Raw genomic sequence first — 21,049 nt, forward strand, 5'->3', positions numbered from 1 at the left:
AGTTACTATCTGAACTCCTGAGCTTAGACCTGCTACTTCTCTGGCATTTCAGTTCCAGTGTAGAGTTCTCCCAAAATCCTCTAATAGAAGAAGCTTGAACCTGTCTCCAGCTTTGTATCTACATACATGGCTTTGTGGTAAAACAGGCCACTGAGTGGCATCTCTTCTCCCTTGTCTAATCTTATTTCTTTTAAAATATCAAGCTAAATTCACTAGTCTTGATATATTGTGCTTTTGTGTGCATGTTTTTCAAGTTCTGCTATCGCAGCAACTGCACACGTTGGCTCTCCTTATTACTTGTCCTAGAAGCTTATCAAGGCTTCTCTGTAAATAATAACAATAACTATTGCCCTCTAAATACTGTTGGAAACAAGTTACAGCTATTTAATTTCAGCTCTGCTAAGTATATATAAATGATACAAAGATTCTCTCCTGAAATGGGACTAGAGTGGTTTAACCCTCTGGCCAGGGAACTCTGGGAAGTGTAGCTCTCTGAGGTGAATAGGGGTTTCCTAAAACTCTCAGCACCCTTACAAGCTACACTTTGCAGCAGTCTCTGGGGGAAGCTAAGATGCTGCTTTAAATGTATAGCACAGGTGTGGCCTTAGATTACCCCATCTCCATCCTGAGGTTTGTAGTCACAGCAAGTGCAAAAACAGGTTTATCATGTTCCTGGTGGGCTGCCATATGTAGCTGGTGGCCTGTATTTCCCTTAGTCAGGGCAATCATTGTGCTGGCCTGTTGTGCAGAATATTTAACTTAATAAAAACTATGTTTTTCATAAAAAAGTTAAAAGTTTTCTCTAGAGCCTCTTTTCCTTGGTTTTCCAACCATACAGAACGATTATCGGGGGGGGGGGGATTATACCTGCTGTCCTAATCCTTGCCTTCCTTGCGGAAACCTATGCACAGCACATTGATTGTAAGGACAGCAGGCATAAGACTACTTCCCCTCGTCATTCATTGTATATGCCTTTTTTGTTCCTCACTCCCACTCCCATACACAGAAGCACCACCTCCCTTTGGGTGTGCGTTACACTAGATGACCTGCTAGGGAAACCAAAGGGTGTGCCTATGACTAACAATGTTGTCTGAATGTTGGGAAGATGCCCATGCTAAGAATGGTTTCATTTTAAGAGCTGGAGAAGAGATGAGCAGGGCTGGTCCCTGTTCTGTGGCTGTGGAAGTGCTGCCTGGGAGGTGGAGTTGGTGGTGGCAGTGCTAAAGATGCCTTTATGAAGATTAGAGGGTAAGCAGGGGAAAGTGTTTGCAGCTGAGCTGAATCAAAAATTTCAGAGATAACTGCGACATTTAAAGTAGTGAATTAACATCTGCTCACATACGACACTCTCTGAGAGGCCAAAAACTTCCTGAGGGTGCTGTTGTGGCTAGTCTGAAAATTTCAAACTGGATATTTTACTGGAACATCCTCCCTGGGGTGAGGATGATCTGGATTGGAACCTTGAGTTTAAATATCCTAGTTTCCCAAGCTGTTTTCCCCAAATCTATTTATCTTCAATGGTGAAAAAAACTACAGATCCATAGGACTGAGAATCCCCATATAGTATAATGTTGAATATATTGGATTTCTTGTTTTGATAATCCTTTTGAATATGGTTCTTACTTTTGTACTGTAGATCACAATTATGCCAGAATCTTGACTTTGGAATTTAGGGACAGTTAATAAGGAGTGAGGTAGGTCCATGGTAGATATATGAAGAACCCATTGTGTTGTGTTGTGGAAGTGAAATCAATTATGTTGAAAAGACACAAAAGAACACAAGCAAATTGAATTTTTCCAAAACTACCCCTCGTGGTTTAAGACCAACATTTCCTGATCACTCAGAATATATAGACAGCTACGACATTATCATTTAAGGGATTGTGACATAGCGTTTGAATACATTTTCTATATTTAGGAGAAATGGTAATAAATTGTGCTTTTCATGTGAGCTAGAGAGAATTTTGATGATTGGAAGATATAATAAGTCCTGAAATAAATAAAATGAATAAAAATATACTCCATAAAAGCAGAAGAGCAGAGCCTTTTATCACTCTCTGTTCTGTGCGGCCAGACTCAAAACTAGTGGTGTGTGCTGAAATGGTAAAAAGATCTAGCACCGAATGTCAGTTACCAGTGGTCCAAAAGTACCCTTTGTTTCAAATCCATATGCTTATTTGATATTCTACTATTTTTAGTTTCATCTATTCACAGTAGCACTGCAATTTGTCTCCTGTGTGGATTTTCACACAAGGATTAATGGCACGTTTCTATAAATTATATTAATTTAACTTATTTGCCTAACTGTTGTTCTGCAGCAAGTAGCACGAATGTTCCCAGATTCTTGGCTGTGTGGTCTTTGTTGCAGTTGGAAGCAGAAGAGAAACATCTGAAAAGCATTATTTGGATTATGCATGCTGGAGCACTAATCTTACCTTTAGGATCCGGTTCCTAAATCACAACTCTTCTTACCCTTTGTATTCCCTATTGTGACAGTGCTTCTAGTTATGCTTTTAGTAAGAGGATTCTTTTTATAATACCCAGTATAAATTAAAGTGACAAGTGGATCTAAACTGGAGACATAAGTCTTAAGTCATACGGGATCTTTCCCCCGTAATTAATAATGAAGGTAATTACATCTAGTGATACAAAATAGAAGATAAAGCCAATTTTGAGAGCTATGAAGTAGGTTTTATGGAGTGCTGTTCAGTTTAAGAATTAAGATTTGATGAGTTGAGTCCGCACTTATATATCATTTTCTTTTGAAAGGATTTTGATTGTTTTCTTTGTGGAAACACTTTTTCTCTCTCTCTCTGCTTCCAGAGTATGATATCATCCATTGTAAATAGCACATACTATGCCAATGTGTCAGCAACCAAGTGCCAGGAATTTGGGAGATGGTATAAAAAGTACAAGAAGATTAAAGGTAAATAAATTATACCTACCATTCATTGCCATACCTCTGAACAGGTTTCAAATGCTTGAAATTTAATGTGAAATGATGAAGTGACCCAAAGGTGGGTTTGTATACAATATTATCAATATTTTTAAGATACAAAGACTTTCTTTGGTTTAAGCAGACAGTGTATGAACTTGAACAAATTCTTTAAATGTTTTGTCTCAAGGTAAAAAAAGAATACTTGAAAATGTTTTTGTATATATGCACTTAACTTAAAACGAATCAAAGGAACTGCAAAGCTTCAAGGCCGTTTAGTGGATCCCTTTCTCTTATAAAAGAAAAGGGGATGGTTTTCCCATTCCATTGGACTGTTGTGTAAGAGCATCTTCAATCATGCTGGAAGGCCTTCCCATATGGAATTCTCAGACTTTCCACTACAACCACTAAGTGGGCTTCCACTTTCTTAGCATTCAGTTTTTTAAAGCTCTCTCTCTCTTTCTTTCACTCTCTCTCTCTCTCTTTCTTTTTAGTTAGTAAGTGTACAGTTAAATTGTTGAGTGCAGTGAAAGCAGAATGAGACCTTGATTTCATTCAAAAGGTCAAGGATCTAAGCCCGAATAATTTTCTGGATAATTGTGTGTGTGTTCAAGAGATTCAGCCTGTTTGTAGCTGCTCAGAGGCGTTTGTGTGTGTCTGTATGTGTATGCTTGAGGAGGAAGGGAAGGTGAAGGTATGTGTGAAATAAACAAAAGCTGCTCTAAAATGGCTCAAGTGGTGTTGATGCATCAGCTAAACGTGGGAGGTAAAACAACAATGAAAAAAAAATCACAGGTATAGTGTGCATGAAAAATAAACAGATATAGAACTTTATTATGGTCATCTAAAACCATCTCAAAGGATGATTTTGGCATTTTTAAAATTTCACATCTTCTCAATTTCTTATGATTTTAATTTCCCCTTCATAACAAAATGTTTAGAAATAAGAATTTATTTCATGTGAGATCAGTGATTGTTTGTAAACTTCAATCTCAATGCATTCCTTGAAATTTAAAGAAAAGGGGCCTAGGGATTTTGAATTTGGTCAGCAAGATTACCAAGTTTTCAGGGTCAATCCAGTTGAGGCAGCAAAAAAGCAATTCTAATTTACTATTGTAAATGGGAAGTAGAAGAGGGTTTCAAAATTATTTTATTGGCATTGCAGTTGAACATGATCTGCTGTGTGAAATGTGTTTCTTATTTATGTACTAATGTCTCTTTTAATAAAGCAGTGGGAACTAACTGGTTCCTTCTTAATCAAAACCATGATTTCCTAAACATAAGCTATGTGATTCTGTTACAAGTTGCCACATATAGATCTCTTTGGTCAACCTTTTCCCCCTCCCACTCCATCGAAATAAACAAACAGTAAAATAATTATACATACTGGAAGATCAAAGTAAATATGACTAATGCACAGCAAAAATTTAAAAAACTCTCTGGAAGAAGAAAAGCATTAGGTTGCAGAACATATACTTAACATTTAAACAAATATAAGAAACCGAACAATCAATAATTTGATATCATTAGCAACAGATGGAAAAGCTTTATGCAAAGAGAACTTGAAATAAACATGCTCGCTGTATAGTTTGTGAAACCCATTACCAATGCAGCAGAACTATTTAGGCTTGAAATATTTTAAGGTTTTCACGCAGCTCATGGCTATGTGTCTTTACGCCATGTATATTTGATTTTTGGAGTTTGATTAGCTGCATCTGCATCTTCATGCAAAGTTCTAAAAAGAAGTTTGGGTACAGTTGTCTATGAAAAAGCCATGGGCTTTTGAGGGTTTGGAATTACTTGCTGAGCGAGATACACAGGAGAAATTGAATGTACACAATCTTGCCAATTTCAGTTGTAAGCCTCTTGTCCCTTTTTACCTTTCTTCCTTTCCTCTCTGTCTTATTTTTACCTTTTAGGTTGTGAGTTTGCAAGATGAGCTTGTGGTTGTTAGTGTTGTTCTTATTGTTACTATTATTGTACCTATAATAGTATTATTCTAACAACAGCCATTGAATCCCTCTTGGGCTATGTGTGCCATGTAATTATGAGAATTTGTATAACTTTCCTCATGTATGCTTTTCTGTTCAGATGAAAAAAACAAATAAATCTTTAGTCAACAGTCAGCATAAACAACAGCTTTGGAAATAGTGTGATAGATACCCTTGTTCTTTTCCTGCCTTCTAATGTAATTCACCATTTACAACTGATCTCCATGACAAAATAGGATGGGTGCAGTTCAGAAAGAGTACTATTTCTTTTATTTAGCTGTATGCTGCTCAATTTCAGTATACAGTTGACGACCATTCTTACGGAGGTTCCGTTCCCAGTCCCTGTGTGTGTCTTTGGAGTGCATATAAGCGATCCCCACCCAGTTATGCCCGACTATGCCCCTGCCGCACCCTTTTAATGACAGGTTCGGTGCAGGTTTGTGTGTGCACGATCACTTTTTAGACACGTGTTAATTGGTCTTTTCCTGTGTAAATAACGAGACAGCATTTCTCCCCCTACACAGTGCCTTGGACAGTTTTGATAGGCAGTTAAATGGCTAAATATGTAAAGTGCAATTGTGAAAGCAGCCTGAACAAGTTAATATTAATATGAATATTTTCTGTACCTCTCCAGTATAGGGGAGATACTTTAGCATGCCTCAAAGTTTGCATATCTTTATTTCACACTAATAACTTCCACACCCATTTCATTAGTGCAGGGAAGAATAAGGTATCCAAGGCAGTTCGTTTCCTTTAAAATTTGGGAGACATTACAAAGACGTATCTTAAGTGTATAAATCAGAAGTCTGTGGTCAGTTTTGGAGTAAGCATATAATAAAGGAGATTCCAACCCAAGTTGTTTCAGATGTGTGGAGAAAGTGAAGATATTCTCTCTCTCTCTCTCTCTCTCTCTCTCTCTCTCTCTCTCTCTCTCTCATATCACTAAAACCTGTGGGCACCCAAGGAAGCTGAATGTTGGAAGATTCAGGAGTGACAAAAGAAAGTACCGTATTTTTTGCTCGATAAGACTCACTTTTCCCCTCCTAAAAAGTAAGGGGTAATGTGTGTGCCTCTTATGGAGCGAATGCAGGCTGCGCAGCTATCACAGAAGCCAGAACAGCAAGAGGGATTGCTGCTTTCACTGCGCAGCGATCCCTCTTGCTGTTCTGGCTTCTGAGATTCAGAATATTTTTTTTCTTGTTTTCCTCCTCCAAAAACTAGGTGTGTCTTATGGTCTGGTGCGTCTTATAGAGCAAAAAATACGGTACTTCTTCACACTGCACATAGCTCTCTAACTATGTTAAAGGAAATATAATCTGTCTCTCTGACTCAGTCTCTCTGCTGATCTTTGGCTGTTTGACTGTCCTCAACTTTTCAGTAGTTTTGCACATGTATCTGAATCTATTATTCAACTTTGAAAATGTATTTCCTAAAAGTAATGGGAGTTTTCCAGAGCAAATTAATACTGCTCTCCAATGTGCCCAAGTATTGCCTGCAGAATAGGGCATAGGTTCCTTGATATATCTGCTAACATTTTTGCAGCTGCAAAATATCAGAAATTATTTTCAAATGTTATCTTTTTTATTGATCTTGAACTTTGATACTCATCCCTGCTCACCAACTTAGCTCAGTATTATAGCATGCCTTGTGTTGTGCTCACCTTCTTTTTTCAAATAGTATACTTTGAGGGAAAATCTGTGTCTTTAAGCTGTAGAAAGTTATTTAAATCCCAAATACTTTGGTGATCAGCAGTTTCTCTGGCCATCATCTTGCAGACGCAGGAAGGCTTCTAGATTAATTCATGGTCCATGTGCTACTGGAGTAGTCCATCAATGGAACTTGCCTGTAGAAGCTCCTGTGAACTACAGCTTGGCTCTGGATAATAAGGTTTCTTGGATCATTAGCAAGCATTGGGTTGTGATGACCTATTTTTCACTTGTGTGTAGTAGTCACAGGAGATCACTCCAGGAGTCACCCCGTGGCTGCCAAATGCTATGGTGGAACTAACCCTTTGGCCTTATCCGTCACAGATGTGCAAATACAGTTCTGTTGGCCCGAGAGAGTAAATAGCAATAATGGAAGGTTGGGGTAAACATAAAGATAAATGTTGACTGGAAATGAGATTTTGAAATTACCCCCTTGCTCATAATTGGGTTAAGTGGGTTGTGATGAAAAGAAATAAGTAATTAAGATAATCACAGTTTTTAAATAAGTTACCACATGAAAAGCACCTCCCAGGCTATAGAGTGGTTCAGAGCCTAGTAATTATGTAGTCTGTGTAGCAGCATACCCCAGACTGCAGCAAAACTGCCTCCTTGAGGCTGGTAGTGGTATTGTGACCTCATAAACCCATTACAGTGGTACCTCAGGTTAAGTATTTAATTCGTTCTGGAGGTCCGTTCTTAACCTGAAACTGTTCTTAACCTGAAGCACCACTCTAGTTAATGGGGCCTGCTGCTGCTGCCACGCCGCTGGCACATGATTTCTGTTCTCATCCTGAAGCAAAGTTCCTAACCTGAGGTAATGTTTCTGGGTTAGCGGAGTCTGTAACCTGAAGCGTATGTAACCTGAAGCATATTTAACCCGAGGTACCACTGTATACCAGTGGCCAAACACATATGGGTTCAAAACCTATAACCTGGACAGAACCTAAGGTATTGCCTTTTTCTATAACTATGTTATGTGGAACTTATAAATGGTGCTATATAGCCACATTTTCATGTGGTTGATCAGTGGATAAGTATTTCTTGGATAAAACATTCAATTGCAGATGTGGCAATCTCACTTCCTGTCTAATATGGCTCTGTTAAACCTTGCCACCATTGGTGAGTTGACTGTCCAAAGTCCGCAGGTTTAAATATATACCATGGTAACAATGCAGAATATGATCTGGGCTATTAGAAAGTGACATAGTCTGCCAACAGGTTGGAAAACCTATTGGTAATGACATTTTCCATGCATTGGGGAAAGCTTTAAAAGGCTGGAAGTATGTTTCTGGTGCGGTGGTGCAAAAAAGGGCCCTGATAATGAGGGAAATGTATAGTACTGAATACTAGCCGGATAGTGTGTGTACTATTGCTTTAAAAGTTGGCTATGAAAAGGTTAATGGCCTAGCAACATTTCCATTTCAAAACGTTATTTTTATAGGGGTATATAACTTGGCTCAAAAACTGGGTCTGTGTGGAAACTTGGCAAGAATAGCATCAACCAAGAAATGTATTTTCAGTTTTGCAAACTTTGAAATATATTTGGCTGCATTAATTAACAGATTTAGGTCTCTATTTTTAAAATTCTTAAATACTAATTAGTAAAGAAGGCCAATCTTTACATTGGGGCAAACTTTTCTTGATTTTTCAGCTGTATCAATGCAGGCATAATTTTGCTCTCTATATACTTTGTTGAAATAAAACAAAATATCAGGTGTTTAATTTTATAGTAGTTTTGATAGAACTAAAAAAAATGAAACAAAATAGCCCTCTAAAGAAAATACCTCACTGTTCACAAGTACCCTGTCAAATCTGGCTGTAATTCGGTAGAGGGCTTGAAAGTTTCTTAGAGCTGATTCGGATGTTACACATTAGCAGGGATTAAGATGCGAGAACTACTTTCACTTTTGAATTCTTACTAAAAATGTTTTATCTAAAGTACTGAGAGGACAGGGTGTACGTTCCACATTTTACTTTGAATTGCCTAACTCTGTGCTGTGTAGCTGGAATCTTGTGTGTATAGAATCCTGAACTACTCATATATTTCTGCATGGGAGATAGAATGATCTAGTTAAAAAAGCCTTTTCCCCATGAAGAAGATACTATTGAATATTTGGTGAAGTGGTCTACGTTATTGGTTTAGTGATTTTTATTGGTGTATCGATTTCATTCATATTTTGTGTTTCAAATTGTTTTAATACTTTGAACTCAAGGGTACATTGAGGAGTGTTAGGCTAGTTGAAGAAATAATAAAGCAACAGCAAGAAGTGAGGAAGATAGGAGAGCAGAAGTTTGCCACACTTTTCATTCCCATGTGATGCTGCTATACATAGCTTACCTAACAGACATGCATGGGGATGACTGTATGTGACCGGATGTATATGCCCATGCAAATATGCATGGAAGTTATTTTGTGTGATTCTGATTGTTTCTGCACCATGCAGCTAGAGATGTGCATTCCCCCCCTTCTGAAAACAGGGCTTGAGGGTGCACATTGCACTCTGGGGCACTGCATGTGATTTTTCCTGGTGTGTGTGTCGTTCCTAGCTGTGTCCCAGTCTTGCAGGAATATAGCACAAACAGACTGAAGCAGGCAGTGACTCTAGTTATGGAATTCAATATTTTTTTGCTTATATCCTTTTCCTATAGTGTTTACTGCATGTAAAAGTTATGGATTACTAATTATATCTCGGTGTAGAATACTGTGGCATTAGCTGATTTGGCATTAGACTGGTTGGAATTGCTGGTTGTATCAGGTTGTTGTTGTTTTTTAAAAATCCTATGTGTTCCACTCAAATTATGATATAATTATGTTATTTTATTTTTTTGAACAGTGGAACGAGTTGAAAGAGACAACCTCTCAGAATATTGTGTTCTTGGCCAGCGTCCCATGCACTTACCAAATATCAACCAGCTGGCAACCTTGGGCAAAACAAATGAACAGTCTCCTCACGGTCAAATTCACCACAGCACTCCGATCAGAAACCAAGTGCCAACTTTGCAGCCAATCATGAGCCCTGGTCTTCTTACGCCTCAACTCAGTCCACAACTTGTCAGGCAACAGATAGCAATGGCCCACTTGATAAACCAGCAGATTGCAGTAAGCCGGCTATTGGCTCATCAACACCCGCAGGCTATTAACCAACAGTTTCTAAACCATCCGCCCATCCCTAGAACAGTCAAACCAGAGCCAACAAATTCATCAGTGGAAGTCTCTCCAGATATCTACCAGCAAGTCAGGGATGAGTTGAAGAGGGCCAGTGTATCCCAAGCTGTCTTTGCAAGAGTGGCTTTCAATCGCACCCAGGTATCACATTTTTATTTCAATTTCTTATTCCAGTCCAAAATTGGAACATAGTTACATTTTAACAAAGATTGGTTGCATGTCATTATAGGAAGCTCATCTAGGAAATAATGTGTTCCCTTACAACAGTTGTTACACATAGGCTTTCAAAATTATCATTTTTTTATTGAAAGGTTTTAATGCAATACAAGGGTACATTTAACATCTCTAATTTCAATTCATAGAGTCCTTTCTACAGGTCAGTTACATTTGGGGTGAGACACTGGTGACATTGGCCTTGTGAGGTTGCGGGGGGAGGGGGCGGGAAAACAAGGGGGGGATAATGATCTTTCATTCTTTTGCATAGTATATTTGCGGAGCATTTGTGTCAGTATCACGAGGCTAGGCTCTTGAATGCTTACTTAAAGCCTGATCTAGATGATTTTGGGAGTGTAGGAAGAGAACCTCCAGATTTCCTACATCCTTTCTCTCCAGCTAGGAGGAAAGGCATGGCAGTTATCCAAAAAGAATCTATCTGTGTACTTCTGTCCTTGTCTGTTTGGTTCTTAGTACAGACAACAAGAACTCAAGGACAGTCCTGATCTTCAACCAATACCTCATCAGGCTCAAAAAGTTTGCTTGCCTGCTTGCTGTTTTAAATTGTTAGATGTTTTGAGATACGTTAATTTCTCAGTACAGTACTTCATTTCCAAATAAACATGCTGTTATAAAATATTATGGCCAGGGTATGAGTAAATAAAGGGTGGACAAAGAGAAACCACTTGATCCTTTCCCCTCTGGCCCATTTCAGCTGAAAAATGTCCTTCCCAAACTGCTTTTTAAAGATGCATCGTTCCCATATATTTCCACTCGGCAATTTGATGGAGGTGATTTGGAGCTCAGAGTGGGGAGCAGGGAAAACAATTAAAGAGCCTGTCTTCATGTGCCCTTCTCCTACTCATACCCAATCTACCTAGTCAGCTAAAGAAAACAAAAGGTTAAAAAAAAATCATGGAGGAAATAATCACAGAATTTTAGGATTGAACTATATGTGACATGCATATGTGTGTTTAAAAAAAGTGACAGTTTTGTGAGGTGGCAATTTGCAATAGAGAACTGAAGAGGAAGGGAGGCACAACTCTTTCTGCTGCCTACTATTTCTCCATTCCAAATCATTATGTTCCTCCTTACCATGGGCTTCTTTGTATGGTTGTGAGAGCTGAAATGTGTCCAGAGCTATTTGTTTATTTGGAGATCTTTGGGTCAGTCCAGAATAAAGGTGGCAGACAGGAAAGTGTAAGCATGTATATTAGGGATGGCTAACCCATGGACCAGATCTGTGCCCTCCATGCCCACCTACACAAAGTCTTTTCTAACCTCCCAAGGTTGCCCTGCCAACAATGTGCTGCTCATAGTTTTCTTTTCATTGACTGATCCATGGTTCTGTGCCAGTGTCTTCACACATTGCCCAAAGGTGGCAAAAAGTTGTTGTCAGTGGTAGTAGCACCACATCATGTAAGTTGCCTGCCACTTTCTGGAACATGAATGCTTCGGTAGTGTAGTGCTTGAAAATCTTCATTTTCAGCACTTCCTGTTGCTTTGTTTATGAGATCAATATTTGTTGCCTCTTCTCTGTGGGCCACGTCCCATTGCATACCGTGCAGTGGTGTCCAAACTTTTTTCAAAGAAGGCCAGATTTGATGAAGTGAAGGGCCGTGAGGGCTGACCAAAGGGCCAACCTAAGTTGCTGAGGGTTTTTTTAGGATTTTACCCCAGGAAATAAACTGCCACAGGGGCCGGATTAGGCCCCCGAAACAGACTTTGGACATGCCTGGCCTCACCTTGGCCAATAAAGTAAATGTGGCTGGGGAGGGTGCAGCACTGAGATGGGAAGAAGCCTATCTAGAGAGGCTGTTGCTGTTTGCCAGTACTTCTGAGTGAAAAATAGACAGTGGTGGTCCAGCACCATGAAAATCAGTGAGTTAAAAGTGGGGTGTGGGAATGGCAGGTGACAGTGGAGACAGACAACATGGTGTCCTCCAGATGATGTTGAAACTACCGAGCCTGGGCTTGCCGATCAGAAGGTCGGCGGTTCGAATCCCCACGACGGGGTAAGCTCCCGTTGCTCAGTCCCTGCTCCTGCCAACCTAGCAGTTCGAAAGCACGTCAAAGTGCAAGTAGATAAATAGGTACCGCTCTGGCGGGAAGGTAAATGGCGTTTCTGTGCGCTGCTCTGGTTCGCCAAAAGCGGCTTAGTCATGCTGGCCACATGACCCGGAAGCTGTACACCGGGTCCCTCGGCCAATAAAGCGAGATGAGCTCGCAACCCCAGAGTCAGCCATGACTAGACCTAATGGTCAGGGGTCCCTTTACCTTTACCTAACATGAACAGTGGTCAGGGATGATGTGATTTGGTTACTTCTGATGTAATAATATATACTTCTATTCTAAGGCAATGTACATGAAACACGTCCCAGCCTTTCAGTGCACTATATAAATGCTGTTATTTCATGGTGAAATAGCAATCTTATTTCAAAATATTTTATCCCTGAATAAATTGTGTGTCCATCCAACATTTATGTCTATATTTGTGTGCATGCATAAAAATGGCTGCAGTTCCAAGCAGTCATATAGAACAGCATATCTCAGCTCCATCCTTGCACCTTAGAACACTGTAAGGGTAGGCCAGGAGTAGTAGCAAAGATGGCAATACTGTCTACTTTTAAAAAATCTCCTGGAGGTCTGCTCCACACACAGCACAGGCCAGTTATCTGTTCTAGTGGATTAATGATTTTTTTTGGCACTACCATGCTGAAAATGCCATGTTATGTGGGAACTAATTAACGTTCGCAGCATACTTTTATTACTTCCTTTCTTCTATTAAATTTATAAGATGGCTACAGCCAGCAAAAACATTCACTTTGAATCAAAATGACTGAATTTTTCAGGTTAGCCTTGAGGATATCAAATAAAAATTATAGTGGAATGCATGAGTATTTCCTTTTTAAAATGCTGCTTTTAATTTGGAAAAGGATTTCATCCCTCTGGAAGTCTAACCTGTTTTGTTTGTATATGTATGCTCAATATAATAAACATAGACATTATTGACACAGTAACATACTTTGAACTTGAGGAAGAGGTCAGCCGTAATATTGGCTTTGTAGTTTTTCTACTACTGTTAATGAATAAAACACTATATTTTAGCAAATTTGTTAAATTTGTAATGATAGTACCCAAGCCTACAGTGAAACAAACAAAAACTATTCCCAGGGTCAAAAGCTTCTGGGTGAAATTTATTTATTCACTTTATATCCCATCCTGCCTCCCAAAGGACCCCAGGCAAATTTCACTAGATAGTATGTGGAGTGCAGAACTGGGATTAGTGAAACAGTGAAATGTCAAATATTCATAAGAGTTTTAAAACAAGCATTGCTACAATTTCCCCAAGAAAGTATATATGCACTGTGCTGATCTATAACATTTAAAGTGGGTATCACTCTTCTTCTTGCTATGTGACTGAACTCTGTAACAATTAAATACTCCACCACCACATTGACATTAAGTGTTCAGTGACAGCTCAACATTTTTGGGTCCTGTTTCAGGTATAACTTTGGTCAACTTACTTCAGTGCTGTTTCTCTCCCTTATTGTTTGGGTTCTTATTCCCTCTATATTTATCTCATGAAATAATCTGAGGTGCAGGGGTTGACCTTTATTTGAGAGTTTACATGACCTGGAAGGGCAATAACTTTCTAAATTGAGTTAATGAGCATGTGTATTATATATGCAAGGCCCCAGTTTCAATCTTCGTTATTTCCAGATAAAAGCTTTCAGATGGCAGCCACAAACAAATTTGCTCACAGTGGGCTCGGTTCAGATGATCATTTCTCATCAGCCACTTTGATCCTCCCTTTGTGAAAATGAACAAATCGGGAAATCTTCCCATTAACTATGGTGAATGGCTTCAGAACAAGCCAGAATATGAAGCCATGCTTTGAAATTGGCTTCATATCTTGGCTTGTTCTGAAGCTATTCAATATAATTTTAAAAAGCAAGGAACTATAGTTAATGCAGTCTTCCTAGTTTGTTCACTTGCTCAGAGGTGCTTTGTGTGCAGCCAAAAGCTTGTTCAGAGCTCTGCTTATTAAGACAGTTTATTTATTTCATAAAAATTATACACCACTTGGCTGAGGGGGTGGAGAGAGCTCCTCAAAGTGGTTTACAAAGAGAAAAGAAAAAAAAAGAGCCAAAAGAATGATAACCTAAACAGCTGATATTTGTTTCAATGTGGGTAGCGTGCCTAGAAGATGGGAACTTGAGGTAACAGTATACCTGTGGCAGAGTTGCAGAGAACTCCATATATGCCATATTCAGTTTGAGACCTTGATAGGTTGTTAGAATATGATGTTTGCAGATGCAGTATTAAACAGGAGGAGAGGAATTGTGATAGAAATATGGGTTGGGGAATAAATATGGCCGCTGGAGCCATGGGAATTAACAATCATATCTAGAGAGAAGGATGAAAAGTAAGGAGCAAAGGCTAATTTGCAAACTCACCCTACTTATATCTCTGACAAGTAAATTAAATTAAATTAAATACTCTGACAAGTATTAAATTTTACCTTCAAAATACATATTTATTTATTTTTTTAAAACCTTTCAGTAAACTAGCTAATAGAATTTATTAATCCCTAAATGATGGACTAGTATTTAATCCTTATATAGTGAGTGGTGTGTTGTACATTAACCTGCAATTAAGTCCAGCTTCATAAAATATGTACTGTGGGGCTTGTTTAATAGATAAACTATTCTCTAATTTATTTTAAAGTCCAATGACCTACATACTTGGAGGCTGAAAAACCCCTTTTACTAACATTATTTCTCCCTTGAGATCTTCCATCCAAGTAAATCTGTTAAATGAAGTAGAGGAAGCTTTGATCCAAACTAGGCTAAATCCATTGGAACAAATCGCTGACACACATGTGTATTGGGGAAAGGGAGAAATCTCAAAATGAATCTTGAAATGTGGTTAGATCTCACCCTAGATGTAGTGCAGGGACCAGTTATGTACCCTTTTGTCTGTAGTGTTTCCCCTTCCCCTTGTTCACAGACAATGTAAGGAGGGATGTAGCCAGTTTCTGGATACTTTGGTATTGTAACTATATCAGAAGGACCTGCCCACCTCCTCACGAATCTGCCCAAATACTAGGTGACTGGAGAAAAGGTCATCGCAGTTGTAGTACTCTAGGGCAGTGTTTCCCAACCTTGTGCCTCCAGCTGTTTTTGGCCTACAATTCCCATCATCCCTTGCCACTGGTCTTGCTAGTCAGGGATGATGGGAGTTGTAGTTCAAAAACAGCTGGAGGCACAAGGTTGGGAAACACTGCTCTAGGGAGGCTTGTTGAATGCAAAATCTCCTCCTTTTTTTGGCACCTGGGGATGGCATTAAAAACAACAATGGCTCTGTTATACTTTAGATCTGTTTTTATAGCTGCTGTACGTTTATCTAGCCCTGCTGCTTTTAGTAATATTCTCTACTGTTGGTATGCATTTATTCTTGTTCGTAAACTGCTCAGGGAGTTGTACAATGGGATATATATATATATTTTCTAAATAAGTCCACTGAGCTTACAAACTAAATAGTTCTTTGTATTGATCTAATTCAAGTTGCCTTGGGAGATCATTTGAAGGCAGAGTTTTAATTTTGTACATAAATAAATAAATAAATAAATAAATAAATAAATAAATAAAAATTTGGGGGGAGCTTTGCTCTCGTTACTTATTAATGGAATTTCAGAGAACTGATAAAATTACTACTACTCAAAATTGCTTTCTGTTGCTTCCCCATTTCAGCTTTCTACTGAACTCACTATGTTGTTCAACAGTGGTTGGATTTCTCAGCTCCTCTTCTGGCACTTAACATTTCCCACCTCCAAAGGCTGTACTAATGGTGTCATCCAGGAACTGGGCTCACATTGCATCCAGAACAAAATGTTCCCTTAGTTTAATGAGCAGGGAAACCCCACATACTTTAAGTGATAAATATCCTGAAATGCCCACACAATTAAGAAAGGTTTGTGTACAAGATAAGCTTTCCCCTTCATGGCCAATGGGAGCACCCAGTATGGTGAGGCAGCTGCTGCTGCTGACAGCCCAGTATTAGGGGTGGGGACCGGTTCTTGAGCAGGCCTGACACTTGCTCCCCAGCTTGGATTTATCATGTGGCGGCAGCAGGCAATATTCTGTTGTGAGGAAATGGTACCCTGGACAGCTCCATAGAAGGTTGAGGCTGAAGACTTCATGAGAGTGGAGCTCAAGTGTTGCTTCAGCAAGAGTCAGCCTCAGGCTGAGCCTTACATAGGACCTGCAGCTTTGTCTCAGTAGCTAGATCTACCATCAGTGAGAGGAGCCTCTTCACTTAAAGGAAGTGGCAGCTTGTTCTAGCAGTTGTTTCCTCAGTGTCAGAGGAGGACAGCATCACGTACTTGGGCTGGAGGGGGTACTGGCACCACAGGGTTTTCTTGCAGACATGAGTGTGTGTTTTAGTTGTATCTGTTTAACCCCAAGCTGTGAGCTGTCTTGGGACCTGCACTGGGAGAAACATGGGATATAAACAAGAGATTCTGGTTGGCTAGGTGCCTATGGGCACGTTCCTCTCCCAGTCTGAATCCACAGCCTTATCCCCTGAAGAAAGGGAGTGTGAACCTAAGGTCATGATAGGCAGAAAGCTGCAATGTTGATGTTCCCTGGAGTGACATTATGTCGGTTCATTGTGGGAGTGTGTAAATGACATGTGGATTGCAAATCATGACATTGCTGCTGTCACCGCTGCAGTCTTGAGAAATAAGCCTAGCTATTCACTTGCCAGTTTATTGCACTTGAACCCTGAGATCCACCAACCAGAGCAAAAGACATACATTTTGTATTATTCTTTGTCCAATGATTGGCTCTACATTACAGAACAAAACCAAGTCTTTCCACACAAAAATCCACTCATAATTATCCTCACTCCTACTTCCTTTATTTCACTACTATAACATCTTGTTGTTACATTGTGAAATAATTGGGAGCCAGGAATCCTAGATGTCCTGGGTGATCTACCCAGAGATCTACTAGTAGATCACAATTGGAGTGTGCCAGAAATTGCTATATCAGGTTAAAAAATGCTTGTTTAGAAAATCATCATACCACAAGTAAAATTTATGTGTGAACGAATCCTTATAATGGAAATACTTCCTTTTTTGCAACAACATAATATTTTTGCTGAATAATTCCCCCAAATATCTATTGTAGCAACAAGGAATGGTTTGGCTTTTCTAATACACAATAAAACCCAGAGAGTGGAATATTTATTGAAATCTTTGGATGCATAAGCACTGCTTTCTGTGATGTCAAGAAACTGAGCATATTTCTCCTTCCAAACTTTTTAGTGAAAGTATTTGTGCTCCCACTTGAGGCTTCAGCTATAAACTGAGGACTAGCCCATTTTGTGGGCACCAGCAGGGTGATGTGTTCTTGCTCCAGGGATACAATTTATCAAGCCTCTCTCTATATTTTTGTGTTGTTGTTTTATTAAAGGACTTCCCTTTTTGTGAAACTGGGCCCGGTAGCCAGATTTCCTTAACTAGTTGGATGATTAGCAATACTTGTTTTATATAACAAACACAGAAAATGGGAATATCTATGGAGCTAAAGATTTTTCTTATTGATAAAACTTGTCTTTTGCTTATATAGGTGGAATAGATATTGGCCATCAGAATGGATAATTGTTGAAAGCATTATCTTTTAAGATCCTCACTTTATTTCCAGTTGCTTTGTGACATGCAAGAATTTTAATTAGCAGCTGTCACCCACTTATTGTTTGTTACAGTATATCTTTCCTCCCCATTGAAATTTGAATGGAAACACATTTTAAAATTTGACAATGAGAAAGATACATTTTTTTCTGGATCTGTAGGCTGGTTTCTGTTTGTGGGCTCTAAATCACTTGTGAGGTGCTCTTGTATGCCTGTCATCTCTTTTCAAAAGAATCACAACAATGGCAGCATCCATGTAACAAAATGTAAGTCTGTAGCCTTGATAGTTGCAAAGAGAAGATTAGAAATATGAGGGCAAAGTATAAAATAACTGGACGCAAGAAATATTGCAAAAGAGGTTTTTTAAATATTGTGAATATAAATATTTATTTTTTCAAAGTAAAGGTCACTTTCTATGCATTTCAGAATAAGAATGTATTAATATGTTGTGTCAGGAAGAAACTAGCACAGCACTTAGTTTGATTATTTCCTTTGCAACAGATATTTGGAGAATAAATTGATCATGTAAAATCATGTATTGTGCCATCTTGATGAAAGCTGGTTAGTTTTTGCATTGTATGCTAAAGTTGAAGTGATATAGTGGATTCATATTGTATACAAAGGGAAGGTGCCATTGGGCAAAAAGGGCAAAAAGGCTAGTGATTTGATTAGAAATGTCTTTTTTTCCTAGCTCATTGGAAGCCAAATATTATCTGACCTTTGTCTTGTCTGCTTGAAGAAGGGCAAGATAACATTTTCTTTTTTCTGTATTTATTAGGGGTATGAATCTGCTCTGTATGAACCCTGACTCATGAGCAGAGGGGCAGGGGATCTGTGCCTGGTCAGAGTGAAGTAGAGCTCCTATGAGGTCTGACAGGGCAGATCGGAGACCACACAGCACATCTCATTGCACTTTGTGACTCAGGCATAAAACAACAAGACTGCATAAAGTATGCCTTACCACAGAAAAACTATGTCTCATTCTCTAACTGTAAGGAAAATGCAAGGATGGAGTGGATGAAGGGTGTAGCTTTGCAGAAACAAAACTCAGAGTGCATAAAGGAAACATCGGAGTGGGGACAAAAAAACCTCCTAAGTGAGGTCCACAGACTTTTTGCTATGCACCTTTAAAACTCCCCACCTGCTCAAAATCAGTTTTAAAGGTGCATAGCAAAAAGTCCGTGGACCCATTTGTGTGCAGTTTGCCGCGTTTGCTACACAGGGGCACCATTCTCTTGTCTGAAATTTTCAGACCAATTCCCCACAAAATACTAAGTGAGCTTAAGTGATTCCTTTTTTATATCCCCCCAACTGCAACAGCTGTCTTTGTAGGAAAACTACTGTGGCCACCCTTCTGAAATTTGGTAGGGTTCAAGCCTTCAGAAAAGGTGATTATTACTGCATCCTCCCCCCCAATCTCTTTCCTCAAGGTAAAATTAAAAATACACATTTTTCTAAAATATTCAAGGAATTCAACATTACTGCATCCTCCCCCCAAATCTCTTTCCTCAAGGTAAAATTAAAAATACACATTTTTCTAAAATATTCAAGGAATTCAACATTGTGCTGTAGTGAATGTCCCATCAGCTCAAGCTCTTCAGCTTGCCAGGTTGAATGAGCCTCCTTTCTTCCCTGTCACACACTGTTCTGGGGGTTCTCCCTACCTGCTGAGCCAATTTGGAGGGTGTGTAGGGGGAGGAGCGGGGGAGGAGCCCCATTGCACAACCCGAAGCTCTCATGCAGGACATGGGCTGATGGGACTCATTAGGTGAATCTTGCGAAAGGTGTCAGGTCCACTACCCTCTGGCTGTATTTGCCTGTAATTTGGTGGGCTTAATCCAATTTGGAGGGACTGCCATGCCTGCAAAATGCATCCATTTCTAAATTTACAACCATTATTTTTATTCCCTGCAACAGTGATTGTTAGGAAACAGAGCTTTGTTTTTAACAAATCGGCTTCAGACTCAAAACATGAATTGAATCAAACAGACCACAGAGTGACTCGGAACAGATTGGACTGCTTCCTAAAGTGACAGATATAAACCCAGTTTGTAGCTGCTTTACACCTCTAGTATTTTTTTAAATAAAAATGTACACCATAGTTATTGTTCATATGTCTCTTAACATTAGTTACAAAAGCCATTTTCTGAAGCTAATTTTGTGCAATTTTCTGATCGCCTGAAACTTTTTTCATGCTGAGTGCTTTATGGCACAAGGGGGGTGGGTGGGAAGGGTGTATGAATTCAATAGGACTTATTCTCAGGAAATTGGAGATAGGATAGCAGCCTTTTAAGTTGTTAGAATTAAAAGACTTAAATTAAGTCTTAAATTAAAAGGACCCCTGGACAGTTAGGCCTTCTGAACATGGCCTTCTGCTTTCCTCCCAGCTCATAAATGTATTCTGTTTCTTGGAAGCAAATGTGTTGCAAGAATTTTGGATATCAAAATATGTTGCTTCCTTTGTGACGTCGTTCAAAACGGTCTACTTTATTAAATACAATACTTAGCAGTTGCATGTGGTTTATTTTGCTCTTTCCTCACAATTCCCCTGAGCTCCACAAGCACACACTGCCCTTCCTAAAAAGAGATACTGTAATAAAAAGAGACTTTATTAAGCTAATGTAATAGCAGCATTTTCTTTGAGGAGTAAAACATTTCATTTTTAATAATAAAAATTGAATTCCCATCATTGCACACTGTATACATTTTATTCAAATCAGCCTGAATGCGGCCGTTCCAAGGCTAAGGAGAGATCTCCTGAGATATATATACGTTAAGCATTAGTTAAATTAGTTTTAAAATTCAGACTCAAACCAATATGTGATAATGAATTAAAGTTTAAAGTAATACCAGTATTGAAAATGAGGACATGTTGCGAGACATAATGGTCATAATAGTAACTCCATAGCAGAATTATCTCTTTTATTAAGATCAGAGACTAGTCCTTTAAATATGGGTGTTGTGAAAATGTCAGTGAGCTAGACACGAGTGTTTTCTATAGCTAAATGCTAACATCTTAATTGTGTTGAATTTATTGAAATAGCTGAAACCCAGCATTTTTGTCACATATCCAAACAGACCTGAAAACATAGAAATTCAAAATGGAAAATAAGAGAAATGATCCTCCATGCACACTGAAATTTCAAATGGTGTTTCTTTATTTGATTCTAAATGATGAGATTTTTCAGTAAATCATCTTTGCATTTCCTGTTCACAAGACTAGGAGTGCCTTATTTTTGAATGTAATTGAAGTTCTTATCCCTGTTTTGATATTAGCCCTGGGACAGTACTGGGGGACTGCAGTTAGCTCTTCACATGTTACAGCAACACCATGAAAGT

General features: G+C 39.0%; 1 protein-coding gene across 4 annotated transcripts in view; it reads left to right on the top strand.

Annotated features, from left to right (window-relative positions):
* The window catches only part of SATB2 (SATB homeobox 2), a 134,880-nt gene that overhangs the window by 66,357 nt on the left and 47,474 nt on the right, over positions 1-21,049 (top strand). For all 4 annotated transcript variants that reach the window (XM_077917774.1, XM_077917778.1, XM_028751604.2 and 1 more), the window contains exons 6-7: positions 2,824-2,926; positions 9,467-9,939. In XM_077917774.1, the coding sequence (XP_077773900.1) occupies positions 2,824-2,926; positions 9,467-9,939 (576 nt within the window). The remainder of the gene's footprint in view (positions 1-2,823; positions 2,927-9,466; positions 9,940-21,049) is intronic.

The sequence above is a fragment of the Podarcis muralis genome, chromosome 1 (assembly GCF_964188315.1).
Source record: "Podarcis muralis chromosome 1, rPodMur119.hap1.1, whole genome shotgun sequence".
Classification (NCBI taxonomy): domain Eukaryota; kingdom Metazoa; phylum Chordata; class Lepidosauria; order Squamata; family Lacertidae; genus Podarcis; species Podarcis muralis.